Raw genomic sequence first — 25,386 nt, forward strand, 5'->3', positions numbered from 1 at the left:
ATTAGCTCCAGCTTTGCATTGCTGTGCTGTCAACTATTGCCACTTCCCTCATCTATTTGAAAGCAAGATGCAGTAACTGGCCTGTCAGCTCTTTCTCTCTTGCATGACATGAAATAACACAGTGTATCTATGGGGGATGGGTTTACTATGTGAGAATGAAAATCTTTCTCTTTCCCCATCTTCACTGACAGAATGCCTCAGACAGCAGAGAAAATGAAAAGGTACAATTATTTTTTGAAGTTAACATTAAGCTGCTGTGTGGAAGGCACAAAATACTTCAACTTGCTTTAGATGTTACCAGGTTAGCCATGAAATGCTCAACTTCTCTGATGTGTTTGAGGATATTATTGCATGAAGGGCATCCAGGACATATGGTATCCTCAAACTGTCAGGAGACATTTGCTGACTTTGCATGGGAGGTCAGTGTCTAAGGTGAGATGTCAGGGATTAAAGGAAGTATGTCTGATTAAAGTGAACATCAGCTCCAGGGCAAAACGTAGCACCCTTGGAACTGAATCAAATTGGCAAGAAAAACAAGCGTACAAACATATGTGCTGGAGAAGATTGAGGATAGATAGATTTGCTTTTGGAACAAAACCTACACTTTTGAATAACGGGCAGCTGAGGACATGGAAAGGTGTAGATACTATTAAATTGTTTTATTAATTAACATGCAGGGTCAAATTTTTCCATTTCAGAAAATATTTGAGCAGGTGTCTAGTTAATGGTAATACAGTCATTCCATCTTTAGTGGCATGTTTTGCCCTTAAACTTATCCAGGCAAAAACAAACATTCATCATAGGCCAGATTTGGAAGTTCCAGCTGAATTTTGACACCAAATCTTCTGAAAGACATTGAATAGGTTATTTTGCTTCTCTTTGTTTCAGATATCATCTGCATATGAGTAGGATGAAATCATAACAGTCCATTGGTCAGTAAAACTAACCATATAGAAGTTAATAAGGGACCCAGAAAGCAGGGAGATGGAAGAAAGCAAACAAGTAGATGCAATATTGTTGGACAAAATAAGACTGGGACTGAACAGGCACAATTCCTCAGCACCCAGGATTCCTATTCCTATCACCCTTCTCTAAACAGGTGAGAGCAAAGTTCAGGGAATAGGGGAGCCAGGATGAGAAACAAATGTTGATATATCGCTACGCTTATTATTTCACTCAATGTGACTGCTCTTTCCCATCTCCTTGAATAAGCAGAGCAATGCTTCATCATACACTTAGTGCATGTAAAGGTGTTTAGCATTTGGGCTTTGGCAAGAATACGACATTTAATAATGCTTTCCAGGGCATAGGAGCATAAGAGTCTTTATGAAAATGAGCATATTGACTGAGACAGAGACTTGGCAGCAACTCCAAAATGCTCTCGGCCTTCCAGCTGTACTGGGGGGAGCAAAATCATGGGAGCCCAGTGATCCTGATGCTGCCATTTTATCACTGGATTCCTTTGGTTAAATCATCCTAGCTGGAAAACCAACCAGATGACATTGCAATCTTGCAATCCAGATGCTCGGTTTCATTTCAGCTTTAATGATCGGTAAAAAATTACTTATAGAAGGTGACAGCCAAGTTGGTGGCACCTACATAAATAAGTAGAGGATTTGGAAACAAATATTCTATTTATATGCAAAAGAAACTCCTCCATCTGTGAAAGTTCTGCTGCTGACCAACTGTGGCTAATTTTCAGGTGAAAAGAAAGCTTGAAGTCTGGAAGGTGCAGCTTGAAGTCTGGAAGGTGCAGCATTTTGTGTTTATTCATATCTCAGGACTATTAGAATGCTTTCCTTCTGCTGTATGCAGTGAGGAATCAGGATTTCAGAAGAAATTTTTTTTTCCTTTGCTTATAAATATTCTGCTTTGCATTCATTAAAAATGTAAGGATCTCAATAAAAATATAAAGGTAGGTAAATATTTCAAATTGTTTCAGTGGTAAGTAGTAAGGTAGAGAAGAATCTGAAGTCTCACTGGATTAACATTAAAACTGTAAACAACTTCCTTTTCTGAATAAAATTGTCTGTGTTTCATTGATTTAAAAAAAATCCAACAAACAAACCTATTGTATAAAAATGGATTAAGGATAAGAGAAGATGAATAAAAAACCATGCAAAGTGCTTTTATGTATTAAATTATAGATATCCTACAGACCCTAGAAAATGCCCTAAAACAAGTCAGCTCTGTGAATGTAATTACAAAGTCTCTATGCTTTGGCTGTCGTTTGTAATCTCAATATGTAGCACAAAGAAATGCCTCATAATCCTCTTCTGAGGATTCAAGGACGTTGTTCACTATGAAAAGCTACATTTTTACTAACAGGAATTAATGAGTTTCTTGCAATTAAAATCCAGGAAGCAAGACTGCTGCTCCTGTGGAAAGTTTTTAAATAAAAAAGGAAGGTAAAACCAATGAAAGAACAAAAACCTTACAAAGGAAGTAATTTTATGAAATACCAATTTAAATATTAGGCAGGGAGAAAAGCAAAAATTCAATTATCTTTCAAACTTCTCCAGACTTTGAAAATAAAAAATAGGTTTATCATGGAGTATTTTTTTTTTTAAATAAAGCCTCAAAACACGTAATTAAAAAGCCTCATATTGATATCACAGGACTGAGTTAGGAGTAAATAAGATATAGCAGCAAATGATGGATCTGGCCTTTTCTTCAGTTTAGAAATTTGCATTTTAACATTTGCCCATTTTCTTCAAGTTTTACATCAAGTTTACAAGTAAAGTTTAATAGAAAATGGTTTAGTACAAGAAAATTTTAATAGAAAATTATTTAGTACAAGTATTCAACTGTTTCAGTGCTATTATTTACTATTTAAAACTGATAGAAATAGAACCTTTACCAAACAGATGCACCTGCTCCTAAAAAGTAAATTGATTGTCTACACATAATACTTTTTAAACCAATGTTATCTTGAATATTCTGATTTCCTTTTTACATTAAATATAGTCTGTTATTGTATATTGTCCATTGGATGACATCTTTCAAATTGCTTCCTTTTATAAAGAGTGAAAATAGTGTCACCTTGGAGTGCTATCCTTTGTGAGAATGGAAAAATTCTATATATGACATCATCCAGGAAGATAAAAATTAAAAAAGAACCCCAAAACCCCAAAATTTGTTTTTGTCATTACATTTTGGGGTGTATTGCAAATGCTTCCAAATGCATTGAGTGCTGGAAAGGAAGCTTCCAGTTCTTCCAAATGAAGTCAACACTCTACTTTCACAACTTCTTCATCAAGCAGCAGCTTGAGAAACGTAAGGATTATGAAATGTGCATGAAAGAATCACAGCATATTGCTTAGAAGACTTGTCAACAGTGTAATCAAATCCAGCTTAGTCCAGATTTTCTTTCATGGAGTTATAACTGTGTATTATTATTTGTCTTATCATTGCATATAAAACTTCACTGCCATTATGCTAAATAAATTACCTGAATAGGATTCTGAAGTGAGGCCTCTATTGCTTTTGCTTTCATAATGTATTTTAATTCTTCGGCAAATAATCTAAAGGGAAGTTACTAAATACTAGAGACCATGCTTGGTGTGAAAAGAAATTTAAACAGAAAAAAGGTTGCTGCTATAGGGCTGAGGTACACCAACAAATCACTTAGATTTTCAGGAGAGAGAAGGTAAAATGGCTGGAGAGCAACAGAAGCTTCATTTCACATCTCAGTTTAATTGGAATTTGTGCATCATTCCAAGCTAAGCAGCCATTAGTTGTGAGCCTTAAATTTCTAAAGAAAACCACCTAATAGTCATTTGCTGCAGCAGAGTTTGCACAGCAAGAGTTGTGGTAATACTTCTGGAAAGCAATAATGGAGCTGAAATCCAGTGAGAAGCTTCCTGTTACTGATGTGCTTTGCATAAGAGTAGCTTAGATGTCTTCTCTATCCTTCCTGGAAGACACAGCAGCAGAGCCCACTGCTAGAAGCACAGCAGCTCCACAGTTTGCCTCATTTTGCACTGCAGAACTGCTCGGTGCTGGAGGCTCAAACAACAGCTCAAATATGCTGAAACAAATCCACTGGCGGTTACTGACCAACCAGAGGTATAAAAGAATGCCTCTTTCAGGTACCTTAGATTTCTATTGTCATGTGACAGGACTGCCTTGTGATTGTATGGCCTTTGCACACCAAACAAGAGTTCTGCCAGCCTTTGGAGCAAATTGTTTTTTGAAAACCATATTGTTGCATTCCTGCCACAGAGAATAAAGTGCCTTCCCTTCTCAAATCTAAAGCTCATCTCAGAAGGACCATAAGAGTGAAACGGAGGGGATAAATAGGCTCAGAAATGATGAAAAGATGTATTAAACAAATGTGAGAAACCATGCATATTTTCTTTACCAAATATTTTCTGAAATTGAATTTTTTGTGTATAAAAAACAAGTAGCAATTTTAGTGGCCCCAGGGCATATACAATAGCAATTACTGAAAAATTATTTTAAATGTTTCAAACTGAGGGTAGTGGCTTTGGTGTCACACCAGAAAGTACAAATCTACACATCAGAAAGTTGGGGATTTTTGAGAGACAGCCAATTTATTTATCTGATATGTTTGGTGAACACCCTTAAAACATTAAAATGTCCTTTAAGAACAAGAATGGACAAGTAGTTGAACACATGAAGAACACTGCATATTAAAAGTATTATCTCTTGGACAAGGTAAAGCAGTTAATGAAACAACCCCCACCTTATTAGGTTAGCTTTTCTAGTCCGAAGAGGTATCTTTACCAAATTTTACACATTTCAGAAAATATTTACTGAAAAGTAACTATTTGAAAAAAACCTCAGTGGAATGGGATGCAATTAATGCTTAATACACCTGTTCTTTTGGGATTAATGTATTAACACCTGTTATATCATAGAGATCTGAACAGTATGACACCATTATTCAATGTCTTTTAGCCTTTAAAAGTGAAAAAAAATTCCAAAACTGAAAACCCATTATGGCTATAATATTTATTACAATCTGTGGTCTTGCTCAAACAGTAAGAGATATCTTTTGTTCAATGACCTGAAAGAAAGCCTTTGTATGGGTCAGGCAACAGAACCTGCATAAAACTAGATGCTGAGGTTGTGAGATTGTTATATGTTTTACAAACTGTATTCTCACATCTCTGTTTCAAGTAAGCATTAATAAATTGACTAACTCAAGAGGAATTCTATGAAGTTGACACACTTGCAATATGTTTTGAAGAATGACATTCAAAGGTAGTACGCTGGTATTCAGCTTTTTGTAACACAAAAAAAAAAAAATTACCCAGAGATTGACACAGATGTTATTTTCACAAAGAGCAAGATTTGAGATATTTCATACACATAGCCACTGTCCATGAATTTTCAGCTGAAAAATTAACTTTGACCTTTCAGTTTCAGGGCAACAAAAGCTCAACAAGAATATTTATAAGCAAAAGCTCAGTAGACTTTCAAAAGTTTTTGAGGTATCTTTTGAACTACTGTTTTTGATAGCATGTGTGTAAAAGCTGCATATGGGGGAAATGTTCAAGAAAATAAACTAAAAATCTGAAATGATGCCACCGAAATCACCAAATGATCCCACCCTGGAACTAGTCACCTTCTCAATAACACTGTCATGTGGGGAATGACACTGCCAGGTTTGCAGGGTAAGATAACCAGTGTAAACTGAGGGCATGGTTCCACTCAACTAAAGAAATCTGCTACAGGAATTTGAGTGCAACTGCAGGTTCTCACAGCACAGATAAATGAACAAAATGTCAAATTTCATACCTATAGTAAGAATCTCTCCACATTTTCCTCCTTCTAAGTTGATTAAAAGACATCCACAACAGAATTTGTTTTGCCTCTGAACAAGACAACTTTGAATTTCAAACATGCTTATTAAAATGCAAAGTTGTGCATCAAGGGGATGAGGGAAGGATGAGGATAGGTATCAGAATTACTTGTTTGAGGTACTGTAACTAATGATTTAGCAGAGTATGCTCATCAAATATTGGATTATATGTATTCAGTCACTTGTTTTAAAAGAATACAGCTAATGATACCCTCCATGCATTATTATTCATGTGATTTGTACAACAAATACATGCTTTGCCTCTTTGTTTCCTTTCATTTATTTACTTAGAACAATAAAGATGCTAATTATGGTCATATATGCTGGTTGGTAACACTGCAATTAATTTCTAGACTAAGTCAATTGAATCAAGACTAGTTAATACAACAGAACTAATATATGCCTCCTGGAGGTCATGTGTATCTAACTGGATCTCTTTCAAGAACATGATAAAATGTAATATTTGGCATCTATGTCCAAAAGCTGCTGGAGAGTACATGAATTCACTGCAGAAAGAGCTCGACAAATTTCAAACTACTTTTCTGTTCACATCCCAGGCTTTTTGATGAGGTTTATTTCCTTTCACATTTGTGAAAGACCTCCACCTGTTCACACAGTTCTCTCTTCAGTAGCATGCAGATGAGTTTTATACCTACAGCCTATGAACATATAGCAGATGGGGTGCTTTGAGTGCTGTCTGATCATTATCACTTTCCTACAACATTAGTAGCTCTCCCTTTGTAAAGTAGTTTGAGACCACAAATTGAATTCTGTGTCTCATAGCAGGTAAACAACTTTATGAACATTTGAACTTCTTTTAAATCCCATTTCAACATGTCTGCTTTTTGAACAGAATTCCTTAAAGATTTCTGTGTATTTCATGCTGTGTGCTATTAGGTTCAGAGAAATGATATAATAAATATAGTGCCATCCATTCTATAATTTAATTACGTAATTTTGTTTATAATGATAGCTGGCTTGATATTTTATGACCATTGAGGCAGTGTGTGTTATTACTTTGTTGAAAGCTATTGGATCTTATAAAAGCATCAAGACAGTAATAATCATTGAGAGCTGTAATTTAGGGAGGACTAAATGAGCACATTTTGTGTTGCCCTCGTGTTCATTAATAGGAATTAAATGACAGGGTAATCACAGATTTTCTTTTGTTATTGCCTATTCCATCCACTAGCATTCTTCCTGTGCATGTGTCTAATCCAAATAGCCTTTAGATGAAGACTTACAACTCAGGCTTAGTGCTGACTAACATCTGTCACTGCCCTTTTCACCCATATTTGACAGCATTTAGATGATCCCGACTTCAGTATTCAAGCCAGGTAGGATTTTAAAGCAAATATGTGTTTTGTGGTTCAAATTGCTGTTGGTATGTTCATCGCTGTCCTTAAAAGGCTGCAAAACAACAGCTGCTGCTTTATTCCTCTGCACAGAAGCCATCATTTCCAGAAACAGAAGGGTCATGGCCGTCATTTCCCATGACAGGGAAATCTGGACACAATGAAGACACAAAGTCACTCTATATGTATTATTTGGCATGGAATTTAATAATTTTTATTTATTAAAAAAAATAGGCTTGAACTTCAAAAGAATATCCAAATGTTTAGTTACTAAGGATGTGCTCCCAGCTACTAGCAAAAGTCCTTACAACAACAAGCGCATGCAAAGATGAAATGGGATATCACCTAAGAACAGAACTAGGAGTAAATAAAAATTTACTTACCATTTTGTTCTCTCTGGACTCCAGCAGCAAGCAAATCTGGTTCCCCAAGACTTATATCATTGAGCCTGGCCCCTAGACATTCCATGCAAAGATGCTTGCACCACTCCTCTGCCTCTAGCTCTGAGGAAACAGAAAGAAATCCATTCATGTTGATATTTAAAAAAAAAAAAAGGTGTGAAAATACTTTCTGACTGACAAGGTTTATCACAATATGTTTGTGTTGAAATATGAGTTATTAGCATAAAGTCCCACAATAATTTCTTTGCCTCAATTTATGAACTTTTAAAAAGGGTTACACTATTAGGACTGCATCTTCCACCCTCAAATTTGAGGATAGGAGGTGGAGCTAACAAAGAAGAGGAATAGTGAATTTTCAAGGCAGTATATTTCTAGTAGGCCCTCTTGAAAAAAAATGCAATTTAGAAAAACTTCATATATAATAGCTGAAATGTTCTTTACTACTTTTTAGTAGAACTCTTAGTAGAAGTCTGAAATCTTAAGGTAATTTCTTTTTCTAAAGGTGTTAGAGCATTTTTCTAAGAGCAAAGGAAAAACAGTTATAAAACGTTCTTCAAATGCCAAATTTCCCTCTCTGCTGTAGTGAAAGACTATGTCTGTCAAGGTATGCTGAACAATTAATTTCTTCAGTTCTGTTCACCTTCTTTTTGTCTCAGGGCAACTTGGTCATTAGCTGAAACATTTTTAAGAACATTCAAAACCTCCCAATCCTTTTAGTTGACTTTCCCATGGATGCAATATGAGAGGTTTGTATCTGCCAGTCCACCAAAATGTGGACTCCACAAGGCATAATTCCCACACACAACACAGCATCCTCCTGTTCAACTTCAGCTTTATTCTATCCACTTCCCAAATTTAACATCATGAAATCCCTGGCATGGGTCAAACATGCATAATCTCAATTTGGAGCCAACACAGTGTGAAACTACCACCAAGAAAAATCATGCAACTACCCTGACTGTCTTTTATTTGCAGGAAAGACTTCACCTAAGGGAAAGTTTCTGGAGAGCAGGCTCCGCACTACAAACTCATTCAGCCTCCATGGCCACAGTAGTCTCTATCTGATCATCTGTGACAGTGAGGGGGATCCAGTGATCTAGAAATGTTTGCATTAAACTGCCAGGTTTTCAGTCCTTTTTCTGGGGACATTGGAAAAATAATTTTGTGACAATCTCTCTAATGCACTGCTGAAACTGGGAGAGAGAAAAATACTGCATACAAGCCCTAAAGCATTTAGTGATGATGAATCACTGGAATTAGTGAATTTTTTTTATCTGAGAAAAACTCTTCTAAGCCTAATTGGTACAGTCCTCAGATGCTTCCCTGGTTAGATATAGATCTCATATAAACATTTGCTGGACAAGAAAGAGAGACAGGCACGCAGCTCCAGGTCTCCAAGAACCTTTGGATACCTTCTTTTGTTCAGCGTCTTGAATAATCCAGGAACAGATCCATATAATTCCTGAGTTATTCTGACTATCAGCTGACAAAGTTCCCAGCCAAACAGCTGAAATAACAGAGCCTATTTCGGAATTTTTGAGAACCAAATATGGTTGTTGTCACAAGATTTTGGGGGTGCTTCTTCAGAGTGTTGTGAGGAAAGTGGTATCCCTTAACCCTTCCTGCTTTTTTGCAGTCTTTGTCTCAGGACAGATTCCCAAAGTTGGTCATCTCATAATATCCTCACCTTCTAGTGGTAAGAGACAGAACATTATATCAGTAACATATAGATGACATTTAGCTTCATAGGTGAAAAGAAAATATTGAGGTAACAGGACACTGTTTTTTCAACACTGCTATGGATGCTGCCTCCCTGACAGAAGCAAGGAGAAAATAGGCTTATCTCTGGAAAGCAGTAAATTTTTACAGCTTTTAAAAGAAGGAAGATGAGTTTGTTCAAAGACCTACTTCCAAAATTATTCTACTCATACATGAAGAAATTTCCTGTATATTTTCCCTTCCCCTCTTTCAGCGTTTGCCATTTCCTTGGATACTTGTGAGGTCTTTTGAACTGAAGCCACACCTTATAATCCCATTTTCCCATGGAGACAGTTTCATGCCAGGGACATAGATGATAGAACTGGACCCTAAGCCACGCTGCCCTATTCTGGCAGCATGTGGATGGGGCAAGGGAGCAGGGCACCAGTACACAGGTAAGAGAGTTGAGATGCCATTGAGTTACCCAACATCTGCTTCCAATTATAGATGAAGGCAGGGCAATCAATGGGCAAATCTGGTAGCACAAAGGTGACAGTGCAAATCTTGACAGGCTCTCCCATGGTTTTTTTTTTTTCTTTTTCTGCTTCTTTTCTAGCTAATCTGTGTCACAGAACAATATATATGCTGACAGAATGCATAGCTCCATATAAAGCCTGCAATTTTTCCTGGAGCGTAGCCAGGATATAACATTTTATGTATTTTACAAAATCTGCATTTTATTACTTTTTTTTCATTGTGCTTGCACCCAGACTGAAAGGGCTTGTACTGAAAATGTAGAATGACATGATGGTAAACAAACACTTACCTAACCTTTCTAATATTACAAATATCTGAGAAGAAAGTGAAACACACTGGTAATCCCATAAATCCAGTTTAACATCAATATATATTCAAAAGAGAACTCACATAAAAGCTACGAATTCAACTTATATGTATTCTCACACCAAATTTCCAGTAGATGTTTTTGGAAACAAACAAAGTGCTCTAGGAAGCTGTTTCTTCTGTGTGTCCTTGTTTTGTCTCCACATTCTACTTACTTATCTCTTTTACAGGAACATCTAGGTCTTGAAAGTTTGGATCCAAAAAACCCCTTTTCAGAGTGTTCTCTGGCAGTTTATTTCAAGCTGCTGCCTTATTGCTGCCTGACACTGATGATTAGGCTCAGATTAGACCATTCTCCAACTGCCATACAGAAGTAACTTATCTTGGTATGAGCATTCTAAGATCATGGCTATATTTTGCAAAGTGTAGGCTATAGCATGCATTGTACTGCTGTATAACTCAAAATTTCTGTCTTACAGAAATGATTGACTTGATGCTACAGGAAATATAGTTTCAATGCAGAACTGAAATATCTGCCCATAGAACTGTGAGGATTTGTGTCTGCTGTCAGAAGAATCAACGTTATCTACAAATGTGTCTGGAAGGTCAAGGGTATGAAGGTAATGTATGAGTTAGTTCTGCCTAATGCATTCTGATAGCGATTGCTTACTTGCAGGGAATTGCCTTCTACCTTTTCCTTGATGGACATGTGAAACCTTTCTTTTAGAAGCAGGTGAGTCACTTTTCAAAACTAAACCCCCGATTCTCCTTTCACCATGCGCATCAATAAAGCAACGTGACATTCTTTTGTAAAATGTCTACAGAATGTCTTGGGTTTCTGGGTAACAAATTAAATATTATTCTGGGTAACAAATTAAATATTATTTATGATACCAAAAAAAATTATTATAATTTAGAGTACATAAATGTGTCATGGCAGCAATCTTTAAGAATGCCAGATACCACATCAGAAAACAGAGATATCTCAGTTACTTTCTTATTTTGATTACATGCATATACTGAAACAGATGAAATATTACTATGGAACCAAGTAATAAAAAAGTGTCAGCAAAATTGTCCTCTTTAATGCATGCAGATTAGATTTATTGGTGGCAAATGCGGAGTTTTTAGTCGTAACTGGAACTTGTCATTGAAAAATTTATTTTCCTTTTAAGATAACTGAATTCCTGGACTGAGTGATAAATTGTAAAGCATGCTTTCACAGCTATAAATAAAATCAAAATACCTGCATTTTTATCTTCACTGTTATTTAATTATAAAATTCTACAATAAAAATCTCATGAGGTGAGATAAAATGCAGAGATGGAAGACCTTAAATAGGAACTGTTTACTGCACAAGAAACATTACTGAGAACAAATCTGTAAGCTTCTTACTCAGCTTACTATTGACAATATTTTCCTGCAGCTGATCCGAATTTTAGGTCATGCCCGAGGCTATGTGTCATTTCTGCTTCAGTTCTCAGGTGATTACAGTGGTGCTATACCTAGTCTGACCACTGTCTTGGACATAGGTGACACCACAAGATGCTGTTGGTTTGTTGATACAATAGCAATGATGGAATAATGTTGGCAAATTGTGATGGAGATAGGAATTTGTCATAGTAGAAGTGTTCTTCTGCTACTTACACTTTAAAAGAAATCATTATACACAACATTCTCTGCTGAGAGGGGGTGAGTGACAATGAAACATATATGGACCCATTTCAAATTCACTGTCCACAGAAACCCTCTAGATCTCTTTCTATCTGGCCTCTAGATACTCTAGATGTCTAAGGCTAGAGGACGGACTGTTTTCAGCCTCCTAACTTAGGATGCATTTTGTGTATGGACTTAACCAAACACCTTCTGAATCCTGGTAACTTCATGGGTTTTCACGTTTTCCTTCTGTGTTCACATGGCACAATCCTACAGCAGCATTCCATTTCCCACCACCACAAGTTGCCAGCACAGTTGGATGCCTCTAGGCTGAGACAAAGCCCCAAAGTGCTGACCCCTCCTGCTCAGTCCAGTGCCCTCCATTTCAGGAGATCCACTTCAACACTATAAGCATCAGTTTACTGAATGTGTAAATAAAAGGGCTCAATTTATATGCACCTTCTAGAGAGACAGGCCTCCTTCCCTTCTCATGCAGACCACATAAAGTGATGAGGTTAAGAATTTAGGCTGGAAATAGCATGTCTACAATTTTAGAGGGGGATAACATAGTCCTTGTGCAAATTAAAAAAACCTTACTTACATCTTCATGTTTTACCTGGTGTCAAACTTCATAAATGTGAAATGTTTATTTCTTAATTTCTGAAACATTTTTTATGTATTTGCTGTGCAAATTGTTTAGCTCTTCTTCCTTCTAAATGATGTCTATAAGAGGAATAAATCCAACTAAATATTGTTACCCTAAATGAAACTGAAGGATCTTTTCTGCCTAAATTAGTAGGATTTAAACCTGATATTCTCTACCAAGAAGGAAAGATGATTCTGAAAAATGTGACAGTTTATCTCTTCTAAAAATCACTCAGGCTTAATTAGAAGTTAATAAGAAAAAATTTTATAAAATTCCCACAGGATTGATGTGCTATTATACTGCACCACATAAAATATATGAAGCAACTTAATTATTTTTTTTTCACTAGCAAATAATACTACTGCCAGCAGGCATGTAATTTCTTATCAAAATCAATAATACCTTAAAAACATCTCTCCTTTATCAGGATATAGATCATCCTTTGATGGTTTGAAAATAATTTGATTTTATAAATATTTTAAATATGTTATTTAACCATGTCTCTGTTACTTTGGGTACTTTTACTAGAGCACATCACACACACTCAAATACAGATATAAATCTAAAGCAATGTGGCTGTTTCATATCTTTGCCCAGAGGAACAGAGGGATAGAGCTTATTTTGTATAATAAAGTATTACTGATTAACACAGCCTATGCATGAATTTGGCAAATTTTCATTGAGTGATAGCCGGGAAGCAATGAAGGGGACATGCATTCTATTTATTGTGAAAGAATAGAAAAGCATTCTGTATGTAGACTAAAACTTGGTTTTAAGTAGAAAGGAACAGAGATAATGGGCTGCAACTCTGAGAATTACTGGTTTATTAAGATTATTTTTTTATTGACCAATTATATTTGAAGGTATCTTATGACATGTGGGACTCATATATGGGATTTTTCCTTGTGTTTCAAATAACACTACTTCTAAGGAAACTTTCTCGTATTTTTCTTGAATGGTGACTTTTGAATATTTCACCTGGAGTAAAGTGTTTTGCTATTACTTAAGTGTAAATCATTGAACCAAAAGACAAGGGATCTCATGACAGGAAACCACATATACTGTTAACTCATATTAACTTACTGAAAATGCTACATATTCTAGCAGCGGCAAAATGTGTTAAAGGAAACCTGAAAATATTCTTTGGAAATACTCTTGGTGAGTCATGTTCCTGCAAAACTTGTCGTTTCTGCATTTTAATATGAAAACACCCTTACTATTGAATGAATTACAGCTATTAAAAATCATTCATATTTTCGACTATACCATTAATCTAAAGATATACATTTCATTTGAGCATTACTTTTTTATTATGGTCTAAGTATTATACAAAAATATATATACAAAAAGAAACTTTCATTTCCCAATTATGTACTATTTTAAACTTGAGTTGGCATAATGGCAGTACAGTTAATTGCAATAATTACCAAAGGACATTTATTAGCTTTTAAAACTCTTATTTCTACCACACTTATCTGGAGATGCAAGATTTATCAAGAACAGGGTTCTGATAATTTATCTAATTATGTACCTATATTTGCAAATAGCCTGCTGCATATGTCTGTATTTACTGCGATATATAAAAGCTGACATTTTCATGAAAATACCCCATTTGTTTCTGCAGGTCTGATAAGAGATTTCACATAACCAGCACTCAGCTACTAGTCTGTCTATTGTCCTGTCTATAATATAAACATGCACAGTGTTAAGTCAATAATTTTGAAGGCAAGAAAAGTATTTTAAGAGATTTGTCATATTGATGTTACTGTCTATGAAACTCTTGTCCATTAAAGCAGCAAGAGGCAAAGTTCCCCATATGCAATGCTGCTTGAGAAAGTAGTTTCCATACAGAAACAGTACTCTGACAACTTGTTTGAAAAACGGAGAGTCTATGGGAAAATGAATAGCCTACAAGGAAGGAATTTCCTTTGCTCCATATTACTGCTAATGTAACTACAGGACATTTGTCTTCCTTTTTTTCTTCATGAAAATGGCAATTTCTACTATTAATAAGAAGCATATATCACCTTAGTCTGTGATTAGTCCTACAGAAATGAATGATGCCATTGCAGGAAGAAAATGTGATTCAGTGGATAAATTAGTCCTTGAGGGTAGATTTATAAATATTCTTTAAAATTATGTATTCTACTTCATGCTGGAGACTAGCAGCCCTCATTATACCACAAATGTTTATCAAGTCTTAGTATGTCCAACAGATCAACAGTGAGCCAACATCATTACCCAAAAATATGCCTGGCAAAATTTCATTCTCAATTCAAACTTTCCTTAACTTTCAAACTTTCTTTAAAGTGCAAAGAAAGAATTATGAAAACCTGCCTAAACATAGAAGAAACATTTACATTTTGTCTGAAACTAATGGGCCAGTAACAAGAATCTGACGTGGGAATTATACAGTTCCCCAGGACTGTCAGTTCATACCTGTTTCAACTGTTATTAATGTTAAATTGCAATGGCATGAAAGTAAAATAACCTCAGGCAGCGTGTCAGTAGTGGGAATGGCATAAACACCATCAGTCAAGTGTCCAAAAAAGGTCTGTCACCAAGGAACGTAACACAAAGAGGATGCTATCACATCAACTTTTGCTGCTATCCCATTACTGGCAGTCAGCAATAGCCTTTTTCTAGCTTAAAAATTGGTAGCATTTCAGATTTAGTCTACTCCCACAACATTTTTATTCCTCTTGGGAAAATTATAGTGCTGGTTTTTAAATGAATGGGAAATTTAATACCTTCTGTGCAAATGTTTCCATTTTCAAGTGTTTAAGTTATGGTCTACTAAGGGAATCCAATACCCAAATAAACAAATTCTAGGTACAAATCCTAGAGTTCCTCTCACTTTTCTTTTTCAATACCCTAAATATTCAGTTTTATTTTTGAAGTATTGACAAATCTTGTCACTTGAAGATCAGAAATATTGTTAGATTACACAAATAATTTTAAGAGTATTAGTCTCCTTTACAAAATTAAAAGTTAAAAGGACTATTTTCAATACACAGAAGAAAAACTACATTCTATTTCCACTAAATGCTTCATTGCTCTTATGCCTTTGAACATATAACTTTCACCCCAGCCATCTGAATATCTTCTGCATTAAATCATTAGGAGCAGACAGTAACTAAAACACTTGGAAGTTTTTGCAATCTCCCTTCTTTTCTTTGGCTAAACATGCCTAACTAAAGCAAGACTTCAAGTTATGAATACTTAAGATTTATTAAAAGTTGTGCAATTTTGGCCAAGCACAGAGGGCAGTGTTATTGTTGCCCTCTTCTAATGTAAAAAGGCTAGGAAATTTTTCCTGGATGGTGCTACACATGACTTTCATAATAACAAAGAAGGAATAAATGTTTTTCTTCCTGTGTTTCCATTGTCCAATGCAAATGCAAATTTTCCCCCCAAACTCTAAAACTATTGTTTTTGAATATGTGAGTCCTTGCTACTAAGAGAGTCAAGAAAGTTTTTATGGCATTGCAAGTGTAAAGAAACTCATTCAAAGCAATTACTGACTGAAATAATCTCTGAGATCATAATGCAGTATGCGCTCTACTTGATTCTCAGTTGCATAAAAACTTTACTCTGAGGCAGAACAAAATATTAGCTCAAAATGACTCTGTGTCTTCCACTTTATTCTTGGGGGCTTTTAATGTGGTGCTACTGTAAAGAAATAAATCTTAAAAGTTCATAGTCTAGAGTTAGTACCAAAGGAAATATAATTAGAAAAGTCTTTCTCAAATTTCACATCTACAGAATTTAAACCCAAAGGGGATTACTTTTTCATTATCAATTTCTTACTCTCATTTTAAACTTGTATCTTTTATTCGCAGTATAAAGTGAAGTTCTACATTTGATATATATAAACATTATTTAAATTAGTACATATTTAATGAAAATGGACATTCTTCGAATGTTTATGAAAATAGATGCTTTCCATCTATTTCCTGTAAATAACAGTCTTCCAAAAAAAATTGCATCTAAAATAGGAAATTTTAGATTAGTGGGTTTGTACTATACACCACTGAGATCTCTACGTCATGATTGACAAGTAAGAGACACAAATGACTCCCTGAGAAGATACAGATGCTTGAAGCTGAAACTCATAATCCATACTTTCATTACTTTAATAGGACATTTTTTCTTTTTCTTTTTTAATTCAGTAGACTTCTAAGATTCGGAACAGTAAAAACATGTCCTTTGCTGAACCAGGAAAACAGTAAATAGATCCATCTTCAATTATATGTCATTTTTCTCCAAGAAAATAAGTCATGACAAATGCAATCTTACAGAAAATACCAAGATTAAATCATTGGAAACTTCAAGAGCTCTGCTGAAATGGTTTAGGGCATGTTAACTGGAGACTCACAGATGAAAGATTGCTTTATTTAAAATCTTTCATCTTTACTTAAGGGTAAACAACTCACCATGAAAGTATTAAAAAATGTTTAAATTTAATATTTTGAACTATATAAAGCAAGAACTGCAGCAAAAGATTAGTATTTAGGTCTGTAAATCAGAGGGGCTGATTACAGTGAGAAACAGTATCTACAGAAGACGTAGCTGTAATTAATGCACACCGGTGATCAATTGCTCACTAACAGCTTATTTGTGAATTTTAGGCACACACACAACTAGAGGGGAGGGGAAGGATTAGCCTCTCCTTTACGGAGGAGATGAAATCATACACTGGCAAAGATTGGTCTTCTGTGCTCCTTACTGAGACTCTAGGCAAAAGATTCCAATTTCTCATGACTTAGGCTAAATTCAAATCCATGGCTGATACCTTTCAGTGGAGAAAGCAATCTAGAAAATTCTACAGAGAAATGAGTTTTAATGGCAGGGACGAGAAATTTGATCACTGTCATTTGAAAAGGAGTTACTCAGCACCATCAGCACACTCAACTAATGGGCAAAAGTGTAATTCTTATGCTGCCATATGCCTTTCCTATTTTCTGCATTAATGATTTTAAACGGGAAAATGGCTGCCTTAAATGCTGCTCTTCCTTCTGCTTGGAGTGGCTTCCTCCTAAGTCCCACTGCCTTAAAAAAAAATTTAAAAAGCTCCTCTTAGTTTTATGGTGAGTCTGAGCAGGGGTTTATTAATTTAGTCAAAACAAGTAAGTATGACTTTAGGTTTTTTTTCCTGGATCACAGTCTTACAATGAGATTATAATAACAAGCAATTAATAAAGAGCTACTATACACATAATTCTGTCCTTTTTTTTTCTTGAATTGGATAAGGGTAGGAAGACAATTATTATTCTTTACATTTTCACAATAAACCCTAACATATGTCTTTGCATAGAATCATGATAACATATATAATTAAAGAAATTAGTTTCCCTGCCCAAAACTAGTATTGCAATATAATAGATTGAAGCATGATTGAAAAAAACTTGCTATACAAATGACAAGTAGCATTTTGGAGAAATAATGCTTTACTGAGCTAGGAAGAGAGAAATCTTTTCTTTTTATATCAGACAAAAATGGACAACTTCATTTACTCCCTTGATTTGATCCCTCATGAAGCCCAAAGTTTATATCAACAAATACATATATAATGTTTATAAGTACAAACTGCCAAATCTGAATGAAGATTTTTACAAATATGCCATCTCAAGTTATAAATCTGTAGTTTTTCATCATGACCTCCATCACAGAAAGCATTCATAGGACCCACTAGAATTCAAAATAGCCTTCATCAGCATACATACAAATTTTCACATACTGTCAACTATTTGATTCACAAAGGAGATTATAGCTGTGATAACCTTAAAAAAATAAAATTACTTAAAATCTCATAATTCATGGGCTACCTGTATTTTCTTAACTTATCAGGCATGCATTTACAAACTGCCTATAAAGTAGATCAACAAACAATATGTAGAAACATACAGCTCTCCTTCCAACTTCTTCCTCCTCACATTTCTCCTACTATGATCATAGACTTTATAAATTAGCTTTTAGGTATTAAGATGTTAAGACTATTCACTTAGATTGCTGTCTTACAATATAAATTCTTATTATAATCATGTCTACATTTTAATTAAAATTACACATATTGATAGGATATGAACCCAAGGATATATCCAGACATCAAGAAATGCATAGCAGGGCATTGCATTTGAAGGAATAGTTAATGACATGTATGATTCTTAGAGTTCTTTTCCAGCTGGTTCTTAACTACAGTAAACTATATCTTCATCTAAATCATATTTGTACAGAAAATAATAAACACTTTCCAGAAATAATAAACTCTTCCCAGAAAAAACAGGATGATTGTCGACATGAAATGCCATATGAGAAGAAAGCTATTTATACTCAGCACACGCTGGAAATATTGTAAGACAAACATAAGGTAGGGGTTATGTACATATCTGAATATTGCTGATTTCTACTTTATTGCTGGTGAGCATGATGATACAGCAGCAAGGACAGCATTTATTAGCAGGACAGTACTGCTATATTCAGTGACATATGCTGGGAGCACTGCTTCTTGCATCACACAGATGTCATGAACATTGTACTAAACTTGGAAAAGATTCACACTGTCACTGAGCAGCAACATTTTGGAATTACATTGGCTTTTTAAGTTTCCTGCATTAATTCATTTCCATCACTAGAGAAAAAAAGCAGAGATAAATGTCAGGCTGTCTATTTAATTCCCTTCTTATTTTTTCAGCAAGGTGATTGCAAACTATAGCAAGGTTTAGGCTAACCTCCTTAAACATTTAAACAAACTTACCATGGTAATATTGTTGATGTTTAAAATATAAAGCTGAAGCTACATAGTAAGATATTTTGCCATTCTTACTGGATTCATTTTTATAGAACATACTTAACACATATCTATCTTCCTAGACAGGTTAACTTAATTATCTAGAGGCTTGTCTATTAGCACATTCAAATTATCTTTAATTTTACATTTATTATTTACATTTATTTCATAAACCCACAGCAAATTCTCTGATTTGATTATTTGAATTTCTAGGTACAATCAAAATTATCAGTAACAGATGTAATATTGATTTAATGTTTTATTTATAGAATATAAACTTCAGATACAGGATTCATTTTTTCCCCCTTGAAACTGAAATAAAATGCTAAACTACTGACAGGTTTGGCCAGTGAAGAACTTTGTAAAGAGGCAGCCAAATTCACACTGCCACTGAGCTAGTACCATTTTGAAATGGAGTTGATTGTTTTCCAACAGCAGCACTCCAAAGGACTGTCTTTGGGGGATAACTTATAAAGTACTTCCCATTTATGAAACAGAGATAATTTATTTTACTGAGCCATTGCTGTTATTTAGAAGGTGATGAAATGGTCCTAATTCCCTTTTCCAATTCACTAATTCTAAGTTTGCTTAATTTTTCTGCTAACCAATAGGGTTATGATTTTGTGCTAAATATAAGAATATTTTAAAATATGTCTGATTTACAAACAAATGATTCTATATAATTGGACAGTTAATATTACTTCATTATTAGGAAAATAACAATAATATGTATGTATTTTAACTCTAAAACTACACACAATTTTAAGGAAAAGCTTGGGTTTAAAAACAAACAAGGAACATTAGATTAGTTTTTCAACTTTGTCTTACATGATCATGAAAATGCAGGCTAAATACTCCTTAATGCTACCCAATAAAATGATAGTTTCACAAGAGCTACTAGTAATTTTATATTGCTGGATTTGAAAAAAAATTAATTGCAAAATTAAGTCCACATACAGATCCTTTTTTTCTTGAAAAAATAAGTAATCTCAGACATTTTCAAAATGTACAGCTGTCCTGAAAGTTAGTGGACCTAAGGTTCCATCCTTAAGAAGCAGACCAAGATTCCTCGTAATTCCAGTTAATAGGCAGATTTAATTTCAAAGTAAAGCTCTAATCATCATAAGTCATTAGAAGACTAGTATATGTCATATAAATTTTATTGAATATGAATCTTAACCCCCTAACATATGCCAGAACACTATATGAATGTGTTATTAATATAATTGGACACCTTTGGAATTATTTGTGTGAACAGAATTGTTGATTCTGACTTCACTATGGGATGAAGTGAGTGATCGGTCAATTTGAATTAAGAAATAAAGAACTCCATCTAACATGAAGCAACCCTAAACCTGCTTGAATTGTAGTTGAAACTGTCACAATAGATGGTCATCAAAACCCATCAAACAGCACTGCAAGTTTGATCCACCAAACACCTGGAAAACTCAAACCCAATATGATGGTTTTTTTTGTCTTCTGGAACACTTACAAATTGATAAAAACTGGATCTAAAGCAAAATGCAAAAAAGTTCTCAAATAATAATATAAATTTTCTCCATTATTATATGAATTTTTCATACTAATTGTAGCTGTTTCAGCAGAAGGGGGAAATTAATATATTTGTCATCATTAACACCTCACTTGCCTTATTTTCACATTAATACTCTATTTTGTAAGTCTGAAAACAGAATGAGAAACAGAGCTAACTAAATGATTAAAAGCTAAAAGGCAACAACAGCTTCTCTATGTTTGTTTTCCATTGAATTATTTCACTTTTAACCTCAGATTTTGCAAGGAAGATTTAGAAGCAGTTTGAAGCAGTTAAAATAGTTTAAAACTTTAAAAGTAGATCAGCTTCAGTAAAGGTATTGGAAAAAAAGAAGGTTTTTTTTTAAGCAAATAGGATAATTTATCTGTACGGATTGTGAAAACATTGTATGAATGTTATTGAACATTCTGCAATTACAGAAATCACACTGATATTTTCCTCCTTCATTGTAAACTACATATAGAGAAGACTGAATTGCATTAAATGGCATACTGATTTGAAGAAAAGCAACATATTTTGGGGCACTTTTTAAAACTACATTAAGCAATGATTATGACTGATAAATTTGGGTTATTTAATTAAACTTCTTTGGGCATCTGAAGCACAATTTGCTTCTTGGCCTTACTCAAAATAAGAATTCCAAGAATTTAAGGCTGAACATCCCAAATTGCCTCATACAGTAAAATTAATATAGGAAATAATTTTTATTTATTTACCAGGGAAAAGGACAAGTCCTGTCTCAGAAATTTATTGCTGCCTTGATTGAAACCGACACTCAAGATCATCAATTACTGTAAACAGAAGAATCTCGGCTGTCTGGGAATACACTAGTTAGTAACTGGAATATCTGCAATTGGTGTACTAGTGATTCATTTGCATATCTCCCATATCCATGGCAGTCTTATAAAATCCAGGAAAAGTGAACAAATTGAATTACTGAAATTCGGAGTTATTTATACCTAAAATTTATTTACTTATGTTCTTTAAAGTAAGTCATAGTTTAATATGTTTTCCCCTTAAATATTGGCAGAGAGATTAAAAAACTGAATGGGCTGTGACAATGCATTATGCAGCTTTGCTCTACAGGTATAAAAAGTGGGATATCTCTAGAAAAATATTACAAGAGTCACATAAAACCTTGTCTTTGCCTATCACTACACACCTGCAGCAGTCCAACACATGGTTCAGTCTTAAAATTAATTTAGTTCTCAACACTAGATAGCAGTGAAATGCCAATGTAGAAGCTTCACTGATCACCCTAGCTGCAGTGGCCATTCTGATTGCCCAACAGCCCATGGGGCTGTACTAATGCTGATACCACTAGAGGTTGTGGCAAACTTTCAAAATGTTGTGAAGATGGATGGACAGTGAACACTGAATGCTTAACTTTAGTTCGTTTTGTTTGGTCTGGTTTGATTTTTTTGAATGTACACAAATTTGCCCAAGGTTTCCATGCCTAGACTCTATGTGAAATAGAATGTCCAATGCTGAATACATGGTCAAGTGCACATGAGTAGCACACAAAAATTTCTGTGCTCTTTTATGCACACTACTCTTCTCAGGTTGCTTTCATTCAGTGACAAAAGTGTTTCAAAGGACCTGAAACCGTTAAGCTGCCAACAATCCCATATACCTTACACACCATAAGTAGCCAAATGTAATGCAAGCTGAATAGTGACAGAGAATGAAAAATAGATTGTGTGTTTTAGGTTTGAAGCAGTAAATTATTATGTTCTTCATTGGACTCTCCCCAGGCTCAGCCAACCATACATCATTTGTCAATACTTCAAACTCAATCTATAAATTAATGCCATGATTTTTGTGCTGTGACTAAATGTATGCTGTTCTCAGGAGAGGTCAGGAACTGCAGAAATCATCTAATTTTATGAGTTGATACATATTCACAAATCCTAGGAGATCTGACCTATATTCCATGTAGATGATCAGAAGCCTTTTTATCTCAGCTGATACCTGGATTCCACTCCAGTGTTAGCAAACTTGTGGACATGAAATGGGGTTTTACACTAATCCCAAAGGGAAAAGAAGTAGAAATATGCCCAAACACAATAGCTATGAATTAAGTAATTGTATCTTCTATTAGCTTTAGATAAATTTTTAAAGTGCAAAAAAAAGTGGAAAAAAGGAAAGAGACTATAATTTCACCATCTATGTACATCTGCACTGGTATATTTGTACTAAGTCAGTAAGGTCCCATACCAGTACTTTCCAGAAGAGAACATGGATTAGGAGATTGAGTGAATGATAACCAATGTAAACAGATACATTAAAAATCTGAGAGCCTTAGTACTGGTAGTCCCAATAATAAAAAAACCACAACAACAACAACAAAAACCCAACAAAACAAACAAACAAGAAGGAATGATGGAAGGCAGAAAGGAAGGGAAGGAAGGGAAGGGAAGGAAGGAAGTGGCGGAAGGAAGGAAGGAAGTGGCGGAAGGAAGTGGCGGAAGGAAGTGGCGGAAGGAAGTGGCGGAAGGAAGTGGCGGAAGGAAGTGGCGGAAGGAAGTGGCGGAAGGAAGTGGCGGAAGGAAGTGGCGGAAGGAAGTGGCGGAAGGAAGGAAGGAAGGAAGGAAGGAAGGAAGGAAGGAAGGAAGGAAGGAAGGAAGGAAGGAAGGAAGTGGCGGAAGGAAGTGGCGGAAGGAAGTGGCGGAAGGAAGTGGCGGAAGTGGCGGAAGTGGCGGAAGTGGCGGAAGTGGCGGAAGTGGCGGAAGGAAGGAAGGAAGGAAGGAAGGAAGGAAGGAAGGAAGAGAAAGACAAAGTTATACACAATCACATAGCATTATCTTAAACTTTCTAACAATTTCTTGATACACTAATATTTTTTAATATATGTAATGGGTTTATATGGCAAGATTTTGGTAGTGAGGTGTGTTGGAGAAGTGGTTTCTCTAAGAAAACAGCACAATCTGCCCTAATGTTGAACAGAGACAATTCCAGCCAGCTCCAAGGCAGACCTGCTTCCAGACAAAGCTGAGCCCATCACCAATGTTGGTAGTGCCTGTGTGAAAAGACATTTAAGGAATGGCAATTATGATAGGAAAGAAAACACAAGAGGAACAGCCCTCCAGACATTAATGTGAAATAAAGAGTGGGAAAATGTGCTCCAGGTGCCAGAGCAGACCTCTGCAGAGACAAAATATTATGAACTGACTGCAATCTTCATTCCCCATCCCCTTGTGCTGCTCAGGGAGCAGCTGGGAGTTAAGTTGAGCCTGTGAAGGAAGAGGTGGTGGAAAAGTGTTTTCGGATCTTTTTTTTGCTGTTCACTATCCTCCTCTGTTGCTAGTTGGCCCAAGTCTGTTTTGCCTGTTTTGGTACCTCACAAACAACTCCCTGTACTTACCTTGACTCATTAACTTTTTATTGTGTCTTCTCCTCCAGTCCCGCTGAGTAGTGGAAGTGAAAGAGCAGCTTAGTGGGCACATCCAGACAAGGTCAAATCACTACAACATAACCACATAATCTACTCTCTGTGTTCTAGATATGAATATTGGAAGCACAGGAAATGCAGATTTCTTTTACCTAACAATACAGCCTGGATATTGCCACTGAAATGCCCTGCCTCCTTGCAGGTCTGTCATTCTGTTTCCCAGCAAGAGCAGGTGATGATGTTTTTGTATTGACTCTACTGCAAACCAGAGGAGAAGCATGAGGAATTTGCAAAAAGACCTGATGCTTTTCTAACATAAAACTACACTATTTTCAGACTAGAGCTGGCTTGCAGCCAAGACTGGTTATATCTAGGCATGAAGACATAAACAAAAAAACAATTCTTTATTGACTTTTCTCATCATCAGGCAATGAAAACTACAACACTTTGCAGATGACATACCTTAACAAGGTGCTAACATTTCTTCACACTTTTAAGGGGTAAGTCTGAAGACAAGTGATGATTTGCTCTAAAATACATTTTTCTTACAGCTAGTTGAGACTTTTCTGAGTAAATCAAGACCTAAATGCACTGCCAGAAAACTACCCATCTGCCTGTCTGCCTGGCAGGCTGCTTAAGAATCCACAACTTCAGCATCGGGTACAGTTGTATCACATTGATGGGGATCAGAAGCCTAAAGACTGGAGAAGAATAACTACTCTGATAATACAGCTTTATAGCCTTGCCTGAATTTTGAAGGAAAATGTCTTGTTTGAATTTCTCTTCCAGAAGAACATTTTTAAAATCTATTTTTAAATTGCAGTATTTAGAACACAGGAAGTTATAGATTTGAAAGCATACAAATATACACTATTACATTTTGTAGTGCTGAGTGCTAGAAAGTATCAGTCTAGGAAAGCAATTGAATCCATTTGTTCTGGCTTTACAAAAAAAAAAGCCCTACTTAAAATACTAACTCTCATTCACCTTTTTTCCCAAGTACCTACCACAGCAGAGGCCTTTATAACAAATTACTCAGTTAAAGAACACCACATGGGACAGACTAACCAAGATGGAAAAGACAGGCTTTTGTTCTAGCTTCAACTACATACACTATGCCATTCTCTTTTCAACCTGATATAAAACTCCTGATGTACTTTTGTTTCTTTTAATCATGTTAACAAGACCCTAAAGAAGAAAGGCACAATCCACTAGGAAATGCCC

At 35.4% G+C, this 25,386-nt stretch overlaps 1 protein-coding gene across 2 annotated transcripts in view; it reads right to left on the reverse strand.

Annotated features, from left to right (window-relative positions):
- Positions 1-25,386, reverse strand: part of DOK6 (docking protein 6) — a 251,085-nt gene that overhangs the window by 98,992 nt on the left and 126,707 nt on the right. For both annotated transcript variants that reach the window (XM_064432502.1, XM_064432511.1), the window contains exon 4: positions 7,569-7,688. In XM_064432502.1, the coding sequence (XP_064288572.1) occupies positions 7,569-7,688 (120 nt within the window). The remainder of the gene's footprint in view (positions 1-7,568; positions 7,689-25,386) is intronic.

This window comes from Passer domesticus, chromosome 1 (assembly GCF_036417665.1).
Source record: "Passer domesticus isolate bPasDom1 chromosome 1, bPasDom1.hap1, whole genome shotgun sequence".
NCBI lineage: Eukaryota > Metazoa > Chordata > Aves > Passeriformes > Passeridae > Passer > Passer domesticus.